This window comes from Lissotriton helveticus, chromosome 12 (genome assembly GCF_964261635.1).
Source record: "Lissotriton helveticus chromosome 12, aLisHel1.1, whole genome shotgun sequence".
Lineage (NCBI taxonomy): Eukaryota > Metazoa > Chordata > Amphibia > Caudata > Salamandridae > Lissotriton > Lissotriton helveticus.
This window is the reverse complement of record NC_136073.1, coordinates 20,063,579-20,078,111: the sequence shown is the minus strand read 5'-3', so window position 1 is coordinate 20,078,111 and position 14,533 is coordinate 20,063,579. Positions and strand designations below refer to the sequence as shown.

The 14,533-nt window shown below is 45.5% G+C and overlaps 1 protein-coding gene across 3 annotated transcripts in view; it reads right to left on the bottom strand.

Moving 5' to 3' along the window:
• The window catches only part of LOC144798708 (occludin-like), a 121,810-nt gene that overhangs the window by 86,739 nt on the left and 20,538 nt on the right, over positions 1 to 14,533 (bottom strand). For all 3 annotated transcript variants that reach the window (XR_013603622.1, XM_078669716.1, XM_078669717.1), the window contains exon 2: positions 12,820 to 13,618. Coding sequence is in view for 2 of the 3 variants with exons in the window: in XM_078669716.1 (XP_078525842.1) it covers positions 12,820 to 13,536 (717 nt within the window). In the remaining variant the exon portion in view is untranslated. The remainder of the gene's footprint in view (positions 1 to 12,819; positions 13,619 to 14,533) is intronic.

Here is a 14,533-nt window from a genome sequence, read left to right as displayed (position 1 = left end):
GAGCTGGGCTCGTCATGAGCGTAGCAGGAGGCTACCTCATGACGAGCCCAGCTCGTCATGAGCGTCGAAGGGGTTAAAAAAAAAAATCCAGCCTAATTGCTCCAATGCTTTCGAGCCAAGTCTGTACTATATAAAACTACAAAAAATAAACATAAAAGGTTCAGCCTCTGTCGAGATAGTTTACCTCAGCAAATAAAAGATCCAGGATGCTTTCCATCCAACAAGCCAGTATAGACACTTGACCCACACACATGGATGAGAACCCAGAAGGGGGGGGGGGTTAATTCTTATGTGTTCCTCCTTCTGGGATTTATGGAGCTACTGTGCGGGGAATCTCTATGATTCAGGCTTCTGATGGGAGAGGAACTTGGGGTGCAGAAGGAGGATGTGGATGCTACCGTTTCACAGACTTTGAAAGGTTTTAAAGTGAGTCCACCATTATTTTTGCTCCTGTGCAATAACGTGACGAGAAGGCTTCCCAAGTAACTGATCATAGAGATCCACTAGACTGTCACTCGCTCCTTCATTACCAGCCAAGTAGAATACAGTATACTGGTCTCAACACTGGCCTCATTTATTTCAACAGAGTTTAACTCTCTGCCAGTCACTTGACCTGGGAATATCAATGAATCTTCAAACCTTGATCTTCAGTGGCCACCTGACCTTCAGCTTCATCCCTACCTCTCACATCACCGGCCACCAAGCCTTCAGCGGAGCATCTCTGTCTCTCATATCACCGGCCACCAAACCTTCAGCTTCATCCCTACCTCTCACATCACCGGCCACCTGACCTTCAGCTTCATCCCTACCTCTCACATCACCGGCCACCAAGCCTTCAGCGGAGCATCTCTATCTCTCACATCACCGGCCACCAAGCCTTCAGCGGAGCATCTCTATCTCTCATATCACCGGCCACCTGACCTTCAGCTTCATCCCTACCTCTCACATCACCGGCCACCAAACCTTCAGCTTCATCCCTACCTCTCACATCACCGGCCACCAAGCCTTCAGCGGAGCATCTCTATCTCTCACATCACCGGCCACCAAGCCTTCAGCGGAGCATCTCTGTCTCTCATATCACCGGCCACCTGACCATCAGCTTCATCTCTATCTCTCATATCGCCGGCCACCTGACCTTCAGCTTCATCCCTGCCTCTCACATCACCGGCCACCAAACCTTCAGTGGAGCATCCCTTATCTCTCATGTCACCGGCCACCTGACCTTCAGCTTCATCTCTACCTCTCACATCACCGGCCACCAAGCCTTCAGCGGAGCATCTCTATCTCTCACATCACCGGCCACCAAACCTTCAGCTTCATCCCTACCTCTCACATCACCGGCCACCTGACCTTCAGCTTCATCCCTACCTCTCACATCACCGGCCACCAAGCCTTCAGCGGAGCATCTCTATCTCTCACATCACCGGCCACCAAGCCTTCAGCGGAGCATCTCTATCTCTCACATCACCGGCCACCAAGCCTTCAGCGGAGCATCTCTATCTCTCACATCACCGGCCACCAAGCCTTCAGCGGAGCATCTCTATCTCTAATATCACCGGCCACCTGACCTTCAGCTTCATCCCTACCTCTCACATCACCGGCCACCAAGCCTTCAGCGGAGCATCTCTATCTCTCATATCACCGGCCACCTGACCTTCAGCTTCATCCCTACCTCTCACATCACCGGCCACCAAGCCTTCAGCGGAGCATCTCTGTCTCTCATATCACCGGCCACCTGACCTTCAGCTTCATCCCTACCTCTCACATCACCGGCCACCAAGCCTTCAGCGGAGCATCTCTATCTCTCATATCACCGGCCACCTGACCTTCAGCTTCATCCCTACCTCTCACATCACCGGCCACCAAGCCTTCAGCGGAGCATCTCTATCTCTCACATCACCGGCCACCAAGCCTTCAGCGGAGCATCTCTGTCTCTCATATCACCGGCCACCTGACCTTCAGCTTCATCCCTACCTCTCACATCACCGGCCACCAAGCCTTCAGCGGAGCATCTCTATCTCTCATATCACCGGCCACCTGACCTTCAGCTTCATCCCTACCTCTCACATCACCGGCCACCAAGCCTTCAGCGGAGCATCTCTATCTCTCATATCACCGGCCACCTGACCTTCAGCTTCATCCCTACCTCTCACATCACCGGCCACCAAGCCTTCAGCGGAGCATCTCTATCTCTAATATCACCGGCCACCTGACCTTCAGCTTCATCCCTACCTCTCACATCACCGGCCACCAAACCTTCAGTGGAGCATCCCTTATCTCTCATGTCACCGGCCACCTGACCTTCAGCTTCATCCCTACCTCTCACATCACCGGCCACCAAACCTTCAGCGGAGCATCTCTCATATCACTAGCCACCTGACCTTCTGCAGGCCATCCTTAACTCTCTTATCACTGGCTGTCTGACCTTCAGCAGAGAATCCCTAACTCTCATATCACTGGACTTCAGCCCTTCACTGGAGTCTCTCTTTATGGACATGCAGCACTATAGAGTTACACTATTGACCTTTTTTGGTTACTTGGAACCCCACTCCTTCCTACATCCACCAGCATGGAGTCTTACACCAACAACCGCCTTATCTCATCCACCAGCATGGATTCTCACACCATAGACCTCCTTCATGCATCAACCAGCATGGAGCCTCACACCATGGACCTCCTTCCTGTATCCATCAGCATGAAGTCTCACACTATCCACCAGCATGGACTCTCACACCAAAGACCTACTTCCACATCCATCAGCATGGAGACTGACAGCCTCAGGGGTCAGTGCCAGGCGTGTACTCGTAGACTACATGTTACAGAAGCTCCCTTCACCCTTCGAGTCTGGGATTGATGCGGAATATATACATTTAATGCCCGTGAGTGGTAGTAAGCGAACATGGCACCTTTTTGGTCAGACGGCCACACTGCCAAGTCTCTGATAGGAGCAAAAGCTGCTGGGCGCACCATTTCCTCAACAGAGAGGACACCCCTCGTCCAAAAACTATGACAATGCCCAATCCGTGGCAGAAATCTGCACTCTTTTTAATAGAATTCGTAATATTTACTAAAATAATTTCACACCATTTATATTTCTCTAAATATTCACATATAATACCACACTCGTTAAAGAATGTAGTAAATGTTTAAAGTGTTATGCAGATCTTTTGAAGATATTTTATATTTTGTACTTATGTTACACACTTTAAATAAATTCTCAACATTGCTAAATAATTTTCGAGGCTTTTCAAAGCATTTGATACATATTTGATTATGTACATTTCAGAGAATCAACATACATAGCTGAGTATGGACCTTTGAGCGAGACCTGCACATCTTTGCATACGTCTGTAGACTTAAGAATTAATTTTGTGTTTTTTAAATACATACTTAACACTATCTTAAACAGCTCACCAATCCTTAACAATATAACACAGATTGAAATGGCAAAGCATGGCTTTTTATAAAGTTCTAACTATTTTTTAAATAATATGGAAAAGATTTTAAAGACCTGCATTTAAAAAATGTATTTCCGTCCCAATTCCAGGGACCGATGCACTTAGTAAAGGACACTGCAATTTATAGAATTGGGCACTCTTTTCTGTACCTTTCTACATTTTATGCAAATTTATGGAGACTTAGAAACATTTGCAAAAAGTTTAAGTATATTAATTTTCTTCATGGCCTCCTAAGTGATTTACAGAACTAGAATTTTTTTCCCGACCTCACAAAACTCACTAATACACATGTGTAAATTTAGGGTTAAACGTTTGCGTACTTTGAAGCTCAGCTGATTTTTTTTTAAAGATGCCCTCACTTTAAAAGATGCTGGTTTATTTTACTATTTTAGTCTCAGTGCACTTTTAACAACATTTTGCAAATAGTTAAATAATTCTGTAATTTTTTTTATCAGAATGCTACATCCTCCTTTAGAATAGTTTGCACTTTTTATGAAATATTACATGCTTTTTCTATCATTTGCACCTTTGTTAACTTATTCTCCTGTTGAAGTAATATTATTTTTTTCAAATATTTGTGAACATATTTTTAGTAAAATTATGCACTCGTAAACAAAACTTACAGTTTAACACACTTCAAATACATAACTCCTTTGAAATAACTAAGCACATGCATGTATGAAAACTTGCAGATAATGTGGTTTCTTCAAGAACTCTGCAAACTTTTAAACGTACTACATTTTCTAGAGAATCTGACACTTTAAGATACTTTTGCACACATTTAAATAATAGTGCAAACTCATAAATAATTGTGCATTCTATAAATAGTTCACTATTTCTTCTACTCTTTCTTTTCATTGAATTCTATACAGGATTAGTGCATTTCTTTCCTTTTGCAAATTGCATACCTTTTGATTGTGCCTAATTTGAACATTATCAACGGTGCAAACCAAACTGCCTTTGGGAATGTGAACAGGTATAAAATTCAGCAACATAGTGAGCTTCCCCTGAGATTAATTAGTCTCCTGGAGAAATTAAGTCATATTATAGCAGTGCGATAACCACAGAACAAGAGACCTCTCTGCATACCCCTTAGGTGTATGTATGGAGTATTTGCACATCATGAACATAGCCAAAAGATACCAGGGAGGTGCACAGGGTCAAAGGCAAGGAAATAGCCATTGAGTGACGGGTGAGGTAGCTGGCATCTATGAGCAGAAGTGAACTGTTACTGCATTGTGATGCAGTGTTCTGTAAAGAGATGCAGCTACATGGAAAATGTTAAGTCATGAGACTTTGTTTGAAGCTGCACAGGCCAGTGAGACAACAGAACTGCAATATCCTAGTTCCCTGCTTTGCACACAAATTTACAGTTAGCAGATTTGCTGTTATGTTTACTTCTGTGAGCCGCTGTCTTTTTTCTTTCTAAGACACATGTTTGGAATCAAGAGCATCAAGCTTTAAGAGAAAACCAAATAAGGAAATCATAAGTACAGCTGTACTGAAGTAAATACCAGGCCTGACGTAGCCACAGGATGTTATGATAATAACATACTTTACCCACCAGTGACACACACACCCTAGCTGGTTCCGCAAGTAGTTAACTTCTACTGGTAGAAATACTGTTCTGTCATCAATGCATCAATAGGTAATATGGTTCATTTGTAACAAACAAGTATTTACACTGCAACGGTCTCGCCTTTGCAAACGTTAGAGCTATTGGCATTGTAAATGACAACATTTTTATTTATGTGTTGGTTTTGAAAACAGATAAATAGATGGCATTGTCATTTACATTGCCAATAGCTTAATCTTTCGCAAATAAGAGACCTATTGCATTTGCACCCACACACACACAGAGCCACACACACACACACAGAGCCACACACAGAGCCACACACACACCGAGCCACACACACAGAGCCACACACACACCGAGCCACACACATACAGAGCCACACACAGAGACACACACACACACAGAGCCACACACACACACAGAGCCACACACACACACAGAGCCACACACACAGTGCCACACACACACAGAGCCACACACACAGAGAGCGCTACACACACACAGAGCCATACACCCACACACACACACACAGAGCCACACACACACACACACACACACACAGGGGCTCCCCGGGACGCGGCACAGCTGAGGCTCTGACGCAAGTAGCACATCTGCTTGTAGGATTTATACTATGGTGTAAAGTGGTGGAAAACGCGTGTGATCTTTTGTAAGTTGCAAGAGGATGGGCGCGAGAATGATGTGATCTGGGTCAACAGCAGATACTGAAAACGAGATATTTTATTTTTTTGGTGCATACACGTAATGAAGCAGAAGTGGTTCTAAAGCCATGGCATACTTTTTCAATTCACCCTCCAAGCCCCAAAACGATGGTGATGGCCCTCTGATTGTTATTAATGCAATCCCCGCCATCAAACCTCCACTCCCACCCATGACACAACACAAGCAGCTGGTACTGAAGGAGGACTAATAGTTCAGAGTTACCCCCACCACACAGGTACCACAAACACTCACCTATGGTGGAGATGAAGGTGGTGTTGAAGGCATCGTCTGAGAAGCGGAAGAGCACGCAGGTCTTGCCCACCCCCGTCGCCGATGAGCAGCAGCTTGAACAGCAGGTCATACATCTTCTTCGCCATGGGGAGGTGGCTGGGGACTAAGGCCTGTCACCGGACAGGGGGCATGAGATCTGTTACCGACGGGGGTTGGGTGAAGCAAGCCTCGAACCGGGATGGGGCGGGCGGGGATCTTGGCTCTACACAGGGTCAGCTCTGGGGGAGATGGGGAGCCGGGTCTGTCACCTGGAGCGCGCCTGTCACTGGGTGGGCGGAGGCTGTCACAGGCAGGGAGTGGGAAGCCAGGCCTCTCGGGAGGGAGGGCGGGGCTGTGGACTCTCACCCACAGGGGGGCGCAGCTGTCTTCCTTCCCCGCACACTCAGCGGCGGAGCCAGGCGAGCGAGACTGCTACAGGCCGCGACACCCCCTCATTATTTGAGCCCTGCTCTCTCAGCCCCTTCAGCCTGGCGCAGTCGCAAACTCCTTTTCTCCAGCAGGCTCACTCATAACAAAATGTCTCCCGTTCACTCTCCGCTCCAGCCTCGCGTCCGCCCCTGCTAAGCACATGCACAGTCTGCTGCCGGGGGACATGAAACACTACCGCTGGCTCGCGGGCGTGGGAATGTCCGGCGCTGTCGCCACAGTGAGGTTAGGCAAGCCTATATGGTACTTCCCTTACACGAACCAACAGCCTGCTGATGCATGAGTGACATCTGGCCTGGCCTGAAGATGGCCGCCGAATGGAAACCGGCCAAGCCTGTGTCAAAAGAGAAAGAGCATTCCATGTTTTGGTGTCGTAGATTTCCCCGCCTTCTTTGTGCCGAGAGACGTGCACGACAGTGCCGCCTTCAATTTAAGTTCGTTTGGTTATATCTGTAAGTCAAACGGTTACTGACACGCCAATACAACATGAATTATGCGGCGTGGGAGTCTGGAGTGGCAGGATGAGATGAGTTCATTTATTTGACCCCTGAAACATTCCGGCTAACTACTCCCTTTAGCGTCTCCAAAAAAACAGAGCAAAATACCCCCTATCTTGGTGCAGATTGCCTTGAACCTAAGCTGTTGGATGCACTGTCTCCCGTGGTGGAAATTCAAGCCACTGACCGTATACAGATTTATAGAGGAGTGGGCCACGATGTTCTGCTGTCTCATTAAGAGCCTGACTTACTGCTGGCATAAACGGTTCCTTATCTTTTTTATGGGGCCATCTGGACCCATAAAGAAGATAAGAAACCTTTTACGCCAGCAGTAAGTCAAGTAAGCCAGTCTGAAAAGGACGGGGCTTAGAGAGAAAGAAGAACGTCACTAGGACCTCTTCTCCAATGGCTGGCCACCGTTTAGGATGAACGGTGACGCCAGCCAATGGAAAAGAGGGGCGGGGCTTAACCTCGCTGGTGGAAAATACTCTATGTCATTAAATCTTGACAGCTCAACTGCGCATGTGCACAGTCTTTCGCAGGCCGTGACCTAAAAAGGACTACACCAAAATGATGTTACGTTTCATCTATTTTTTTAATCTAGAAAGTGAATGAGGAAGCGAATCACTTTAGGACCCTCCTCGACTCTGCGAAGATCAGACTAAAAAACTATTTGACCTAATCAAAAGTACTAATAACTCTTCCTCAACTGCCAAATTTGATGACCCTCCCAAAAAAGCAGCAGAATGTTCTCAATTCTTCAATGAAAAAGTGAAATCGCTCGTTGACCATGCTACGCATCACACCAAGCTTGAGCACTGCAAATCCAAAGTCTCCTGGCACAGCTTTGACATCATCACTGAAGATGCCCTCTTCAAGAGTATTCTGAAAACAAAACCTTCTAACCATTCTCTTGACCCCATCCCCAGTGACATTCCCATCGACTTATACAGCTACTGTACTAGTCTGGTTAACCTCTTCCTCATCCAAGGCTCCCTTACTGCTGCCCTCAAAACAGGTCAGGTTACCCCACTTCTAAAGAAACCCTCTGCTGAACTGAAGTACCATAACAACTTCCACCCTATTACCAACCTCCCTTTCCTTGTCAAAATCACTGAATCTGTGTAGCGGAGCAACTCTTCCAACTTATCAAGGACAACAACCTCCTTGATGAATTTCAATCTGGCTTCAATCAAGGCTGCAGCAGTGAAACAATCCTGCTACAAGTTATCGATGATGCCCTGTGGGTACTCGCCTCAGGCAATTCCTGTCTCCTGATCCTTCTAGACCTATCTGCATATTTGACACTGTTAAACATAAAATTGTTCTGAACACATTAAAACAAAGAATGGGCTTTAAAGGCACGGTGCTGAACTTGTTTGACTCATACCTCTCAGGCAGGTCGCAGGTGATTAAAATAGAAAACTCTCTCTCTACATCAAAGGCTGTGGATCAAGACATTCCCCCAAGATTCGATCCTCGCACCCAAACAATCTTCAATCTTTACATGGAACCACTGAGAAACCTTAAAACGTCTGGGATCCATTAACATCTCTATGCTGATGACACTCAACTCTACCTAAAGGTGTCCCCGGAACACAACATTTCTATCCTTAACACCACCCTCAACTCCATCCGTGATTGGATGATATCTCATCATCTAATTCTGACTGTCTTTAAAATGAATTCCTTCTTCTCTCTTCCACAACTCCGCTCCTCCACTTCAATCATGGATGGACAATCTGAACATTCTTAACAACAAACCCACAATCATTAACAGTGAAAAATCCCTAGGTCTCATTCTAGACAAAAGGCTAAACTTACATTCCCAAATCATCACCAGGGCCAAGAATGCACGCTACCAACTGTGCTTTCTCTGGGGGACTTGGCGTTTCATTCCTGAGCAAGACCTGAAAACCTTTGTCCATTTTTGGTTCTCTCCAGACTAGACTATTGCAATTCTCTCCTTGTTGGGCTCCCCAAATTGCACCTGTCCCCTATATAATCCATTCTCCATTCAGCTGAGCGTTTCGTCTTGGGGCCAAAAGAAATGATCTTATTACACCCATACTGATGTCTCTTTGCCGGCTTCCCATTGAAGCTAGGTAAATATACAAGACTGTTAAACAACAAAGAAATCCTTGGGTCTGGGATGCCAAGACAAACAGGGACGAGACACTAGAGATTATCTCAGGGAGCTTGTGGGGGGGAATCCCTTTTAGGACAAAATCCCTCACCCACCAAAGGTGGCATGCTTCATCATCTGGGATTCTCCTCTTGGCGGGAACGCAGATGAGAAGAAAGAAAACAGGTTGGGTCGAGGGCGCGGCGCAATAAAAATACAACTTGTGTGGGTAGTGACGACAGCTCGAACACCTAACTTTCAAAAGGGAAAGACTTACGGCGCAATCCTTCTCAGGTAATGCAATTAGAATTTGGAATTCGCTACCTCCAATCCTTCGAATTACCACCTCCTTCCGGACTTTCAAAACAGATCTTAAAACTCTTCTCTTCCAAAGACACTTCTATGATTAATCCTTCTCTTCCCTGGGTCATGAGCCTGACTGCCACATGATACTCACAAGTGCTCAATCTTGTAAATATACATTTTTACTTGTATTAGCATTTTCCGCCACCTTTTCGTATTTTATAATCTTTAATGTATCTTTAACTTGTTAATTTGCAACTTACCCTATTTGTAACTTAACCCTTTCGCGCCACCATTTCATATTTTATCATTTTTAATGTATCTGTAACTTGTTAATTTTTAATTTACACCACAAATACCTATAAGTAGTTGTACATACTTCCATGCTACATTCTTACCTTATGTAATTTACTTCGCTCTATTGTAAAGCGCTCTGACGCCTCTGGGTAAAGTTTGCGCTAAATAACTAAAACTAGATTTTTTCCCAAATGTTGAATATGCATAAAGCTTTCAAATTGTTGAACCTCATATAAAAGCTCTTTCTGCTTCCCATTTTACCAGAAGAAATGTAAACTGGAATGCCCGAGGGTAACCGTGCCCTATACAAAATTCCAAATAATAATAATAATAATAAATTAGATGGATCATGCATTTTTGATCTGAGACTTTCATAATTCAGTGACCTGTAATAGCAACAGTTTTACTATAGTTCCTGCTTTTGAGAGTGGTAATCATTACATTCTGATTATTGCTCTAACATAAATGGGCTTTTGGGATGCACTGCAATTTCATTAACTAGCCAAGAGGCATCCTATATGCAAATTTTACAATCTTTCATTATTTTTTTTATTGAATTTCTTTTTACAAACCTCCTATTTACATTTACTTGTAATTGTAATGTTAACCAATAAAAACAACTGTTCAGAGAATTAATCTTGGAGAATAGTTTTCACTGCTCTGTTTATGAAAAATATTGTGTGCTGAATTTGCATCAAGGCATCGAAAGTCTACATCTTTCTGTGCCTCTAGCAAGCCCATCACAGCTCCTGAAATGAAGTTCAGGAACTGAAAACTGGCTTTGACAATGTTAGCAGAGTATATTTAGCTTTCTGGACAATTCTAGACAAGTTCAACTTTTTGCTAATTGTTTTGTATTTGTTCAAATTCATGCTATTTTGCACTGTTGTGAGCACATGCTAAGAGTGACTTTAAAAAACGATGGGCCTCATTTATGCAAAGTGACGCATCGCTGCGTGAAAACAGCGATGCATCACTTTTCATTGCACCCTCCTTGTGACATGATGGATGCGTCATTTAGTGTATGACGCATCATGTCGCAATGAATGACAGATTGTCGTCGCAAAAATGACACATTGCTGGAGTTGTTTCGGAAGTGTGATGCAACTGCAGCAATGCAGGGGGAGGGCTATGGATATAGCATTGTGTTACCCATACGCCTGCCATGAGGCAAGCGTATGGTTTTGATGCATTTGCATCCTAGAAGTAGCGCAGTGAAATCTCATAGATTTCACTGCATCACTTCTATGCGGCTTACTTGCGTGGGAAAGCCCCCCTGCATACATTATACCTGACGCAGGTATAATGTAGCACAGGGACTTACAAAGTGACGCATCTGCTGAGATGCGTCACTTTGTAAATAGGGCGCAACAGGGGGCATATTTTGCGCCGCCGATGCGTCACAAAAAGTGATGTAACATCAGCGCAAAACTTTTGCAAGGCCTCAGAAATAAGGCCCTATGTTTCACGAAATGTGGATGGACACTTGTTTATTATGAATAAAGTAGGATTTAAGAAAAGGTCCGAAGAACTATGAATCGTTGCAAGTTATATCTAAAGATGGAAATTAGCTTGAATATTCTGAAGTAACAAAGTCCTGTGCTATTATTTATGTTTGTTTTCATTTAATCAACTCCATCTGAACTTAGAACTTTTTAGCTTGCTCTTCGATCTTTGGGAATTTGGTATTTTGTTAAATGCAATTAATATTTTACTAGGTTTTCAGTGAGAAATTCTCATCTGGATTTTGGGCCAATATATTTCAGACGCACTGACTGACCTCCTGTGAATTTTTCAGATCTTCCTACAGCCAATCTGTGGATGAATTTCCACTGAGTGTTAAGCAGCAGTACTGCTTCAGCAAAGAACAGGAGCCAGAGTTCCCCAGCCTTACCCAACAGCTCGACAATCATATCCCAACAGTGGAAAGATAATCCGAGTCCAGATAATGCCTTTCTCACAACCACGACTAACTGGCTCCAGTCTCACCGGAAGGTAGGAACTACCAGAGTTCAAACCCTGCTCATGAGCCCATGGTAAGAAATGGTGTTTATTTTCTTAATCTTTTCGCATTTTTATCTCTGGAGCAGATGTGTGGGCAGGCGGCCAGGGAGTTAAAAGAACGGAACAAAACCAGCAGGTACCCTTTCAAGTTCAGCATTTCACATAATGCAGGTTTATATTTTGTGTTCATATGAATTCCTTTCCAATGTCTCTCTGGGCTGGGCACAGACACACCAGGGCGTGAACGCTCAAGTACAACAACTTGCACGTCCTATCTCTCTCCACACACCTACGTGCACACAAATCACACAAAAACACACGCCTATACACACACCAACAACAACGGCACACACACACAAGCAGACAATACATATGGTGAAGTATGTCATTATACAACAACACATATGTTGATTTATGTCCACACATGGGATGTATGACGTTACAACGCATACTTTTACAACGCCTACCTTTACAACGCGGTTTTTACCACGCATACCATTACAACGCATAGCGCTTTGAGGTGCTGGATAGTGAATAGTTTAATTTACTATTCCAACTCCAGTCCCCGTGGATAGTAGGGAAGGTTATTGGATAGTAAATTAACCTATTCCCTATCCTAGAGCGCCCCCCAGGGCAATGCGTTGTAATAGTATGCGTTGTAAAAGTTGCGTTGTAATGGTAGGTCGTTGTAAAAGTTTCGTTGTAAAGGTTACATACCCCACACATGTAATGCACACCCACAAATAATTAATGTTATTATTCTGTTCCAAGAATAGTCAAAAGAGCTGCCATTCCTTTGCCTAGTCTGTATTTTATGGCACACTTTTTGTATTTCCTAACTCTCTTCCGTGTGTATGTGTGTTCAGAGAGAAGCAGGGTATGCGCTATAGGGTGAGAATATGTGTGCGAGGACTATTTGTGTTGTGCGAGGACGGGAAGTGTGTGGGGTTGTAAATATTGTGAATATCTATTGTGCCTGAAGACTCCTCGTACCTTCCTCTGCACGTGTTTCCTTTTGCATCCAGTGCCCTGACTTCTTTCCTTGCATTTGCCTCACAGTCACTCACACAGATCACATGCTTTGTTCACCTGCAGTGCTAGGTACATGGGGTGACTCACCTCCTGTGGGTCCACCATGCAGTAGTGGTACAGGTACTGGTTCATGATCCCGACTCCGCCCACGGGTGAGTAGATCTGGTTGCACATCATCATCATTTGACTGTAGTACATGCTGCCGGTCATCTGGGCACGCGGGTTCACCCCGACGATGTAGACGATGGACGCAATGGCCTCCAGGAAGCCCAGAATGGCACTGACAACGATCACAATCAGGTAGAACTTCCTGGACCGTGACCCGTCGGACTTAGTGACACTCATGACGAAGAGCGCCAGGACCGCCACGAAGCACACCACCGCCATGGCCATCATGAACCCGCTGGCGGCCTGTGGGTTGTTCATGCCACCGTACCCATAGCCCATACCTCCCATGGAGCCGCCGCCATAGTAACTGCTTCCGTAGTACCCGCCGCCGCCGTAGTACCCACCCATGGACCCCATGCCCATCATGCCATAGTTGTACTCCCAGGCCAGCGTGGATGCCACACAGGCGAAGACTGCGATGCAGAGGAGGACCACCGTGCCCTGCAGGATCCGAACAATGCCAGGCGGCGACTTCCACTTATAAAACTCCTGTGGCACGTCCTCCATGTAGTAGGAGCCAGGCCCCTGCGAGTGGACATTGTAGGGGTCGCCGGGGGGGATGTAGCTGACTGACTGCACATAGGCACTCGGTGGACTGTACGTTGGGGGGCTGTCGTAGCGTCTTCTGTCATACATTTTGTTCTGTTGTTAAGATGGTCCTACACCAGACAGTGGTCCAGTCCTGGGCTGTGCAATGAGAGGAAGCAAGAGCCTTAACCTGAAAAGAAAAGAAAAGAAAAAAAGATATCAAATTCTTAATAAACCTAAGTTAGCAGACATGTCTCATTCAGTGTTGTATTGGATGGAGAAACATAAATACATGGACCTAATGCAGAGTATTATCCTATGAGCTATGATTGAATTTGAATTTAAAAGTATTTATTAAGCGCACGATTACCAGGCGGTTTCTTGGCCCTGAAGGACGCGGACCCTAGGAGGCAGAGAAGCTAATGCTAAGGGGAGAAGGCTTGCAGGAAGAGAAAAGTTTTAAGGGCCCCGCGGAACTTGAGATAGCAGACTGCAGATCTTATGTGGGGGGGAAGGGTGTTCCAGAAAGTAGGAGCGAGAACAGCAAATTTCATCCCCCCCAGTTTGTTCTTCTTGAACCGTGGCACAGAGCGAAGGTTCTGAGAAGATGAGCGTAGCTCTCTGCAGGGAGTGTACGCCTTGATTTCAGAATTAATAAAGGCGGGGGCAGTCCCAGCACGGGCCTGAAAGGTGGTGCAACCCAGCTTGAAAAGGGCGCGTTCTTTAATGGGGAGCCAGTGCAGGGCCTTAAGCCGAGGGGTCACATGAGAAGATTTGGAAAGACCATAGACAAGGCGGGCAGCCTGATTTTGGACCAGTTGGAGTCGTTGGAGGGCATAGGCAGGAATGCCGTTATACAGGATGTTGCCGTAGTCTAGGCGCGATAAAACCAGCACCATGAGAATGAGTTTCAGGGCCGGGAAAGAAACAAAACGGGAGATCTTCCGAATAGTGCGGAGGGTGAAAAAGCGAGAAGAAACTACAGTGCTAATCTGGGAGTACAGTGTGAGGTGTTGGTTCAGCGTAATCCCTAATGTTTTAGCTGAGGGGGAGGGTGACGGGGGTGAACCAAGAGAAGGGGGCCAAAAAGTGGGGGTCCAGGGAC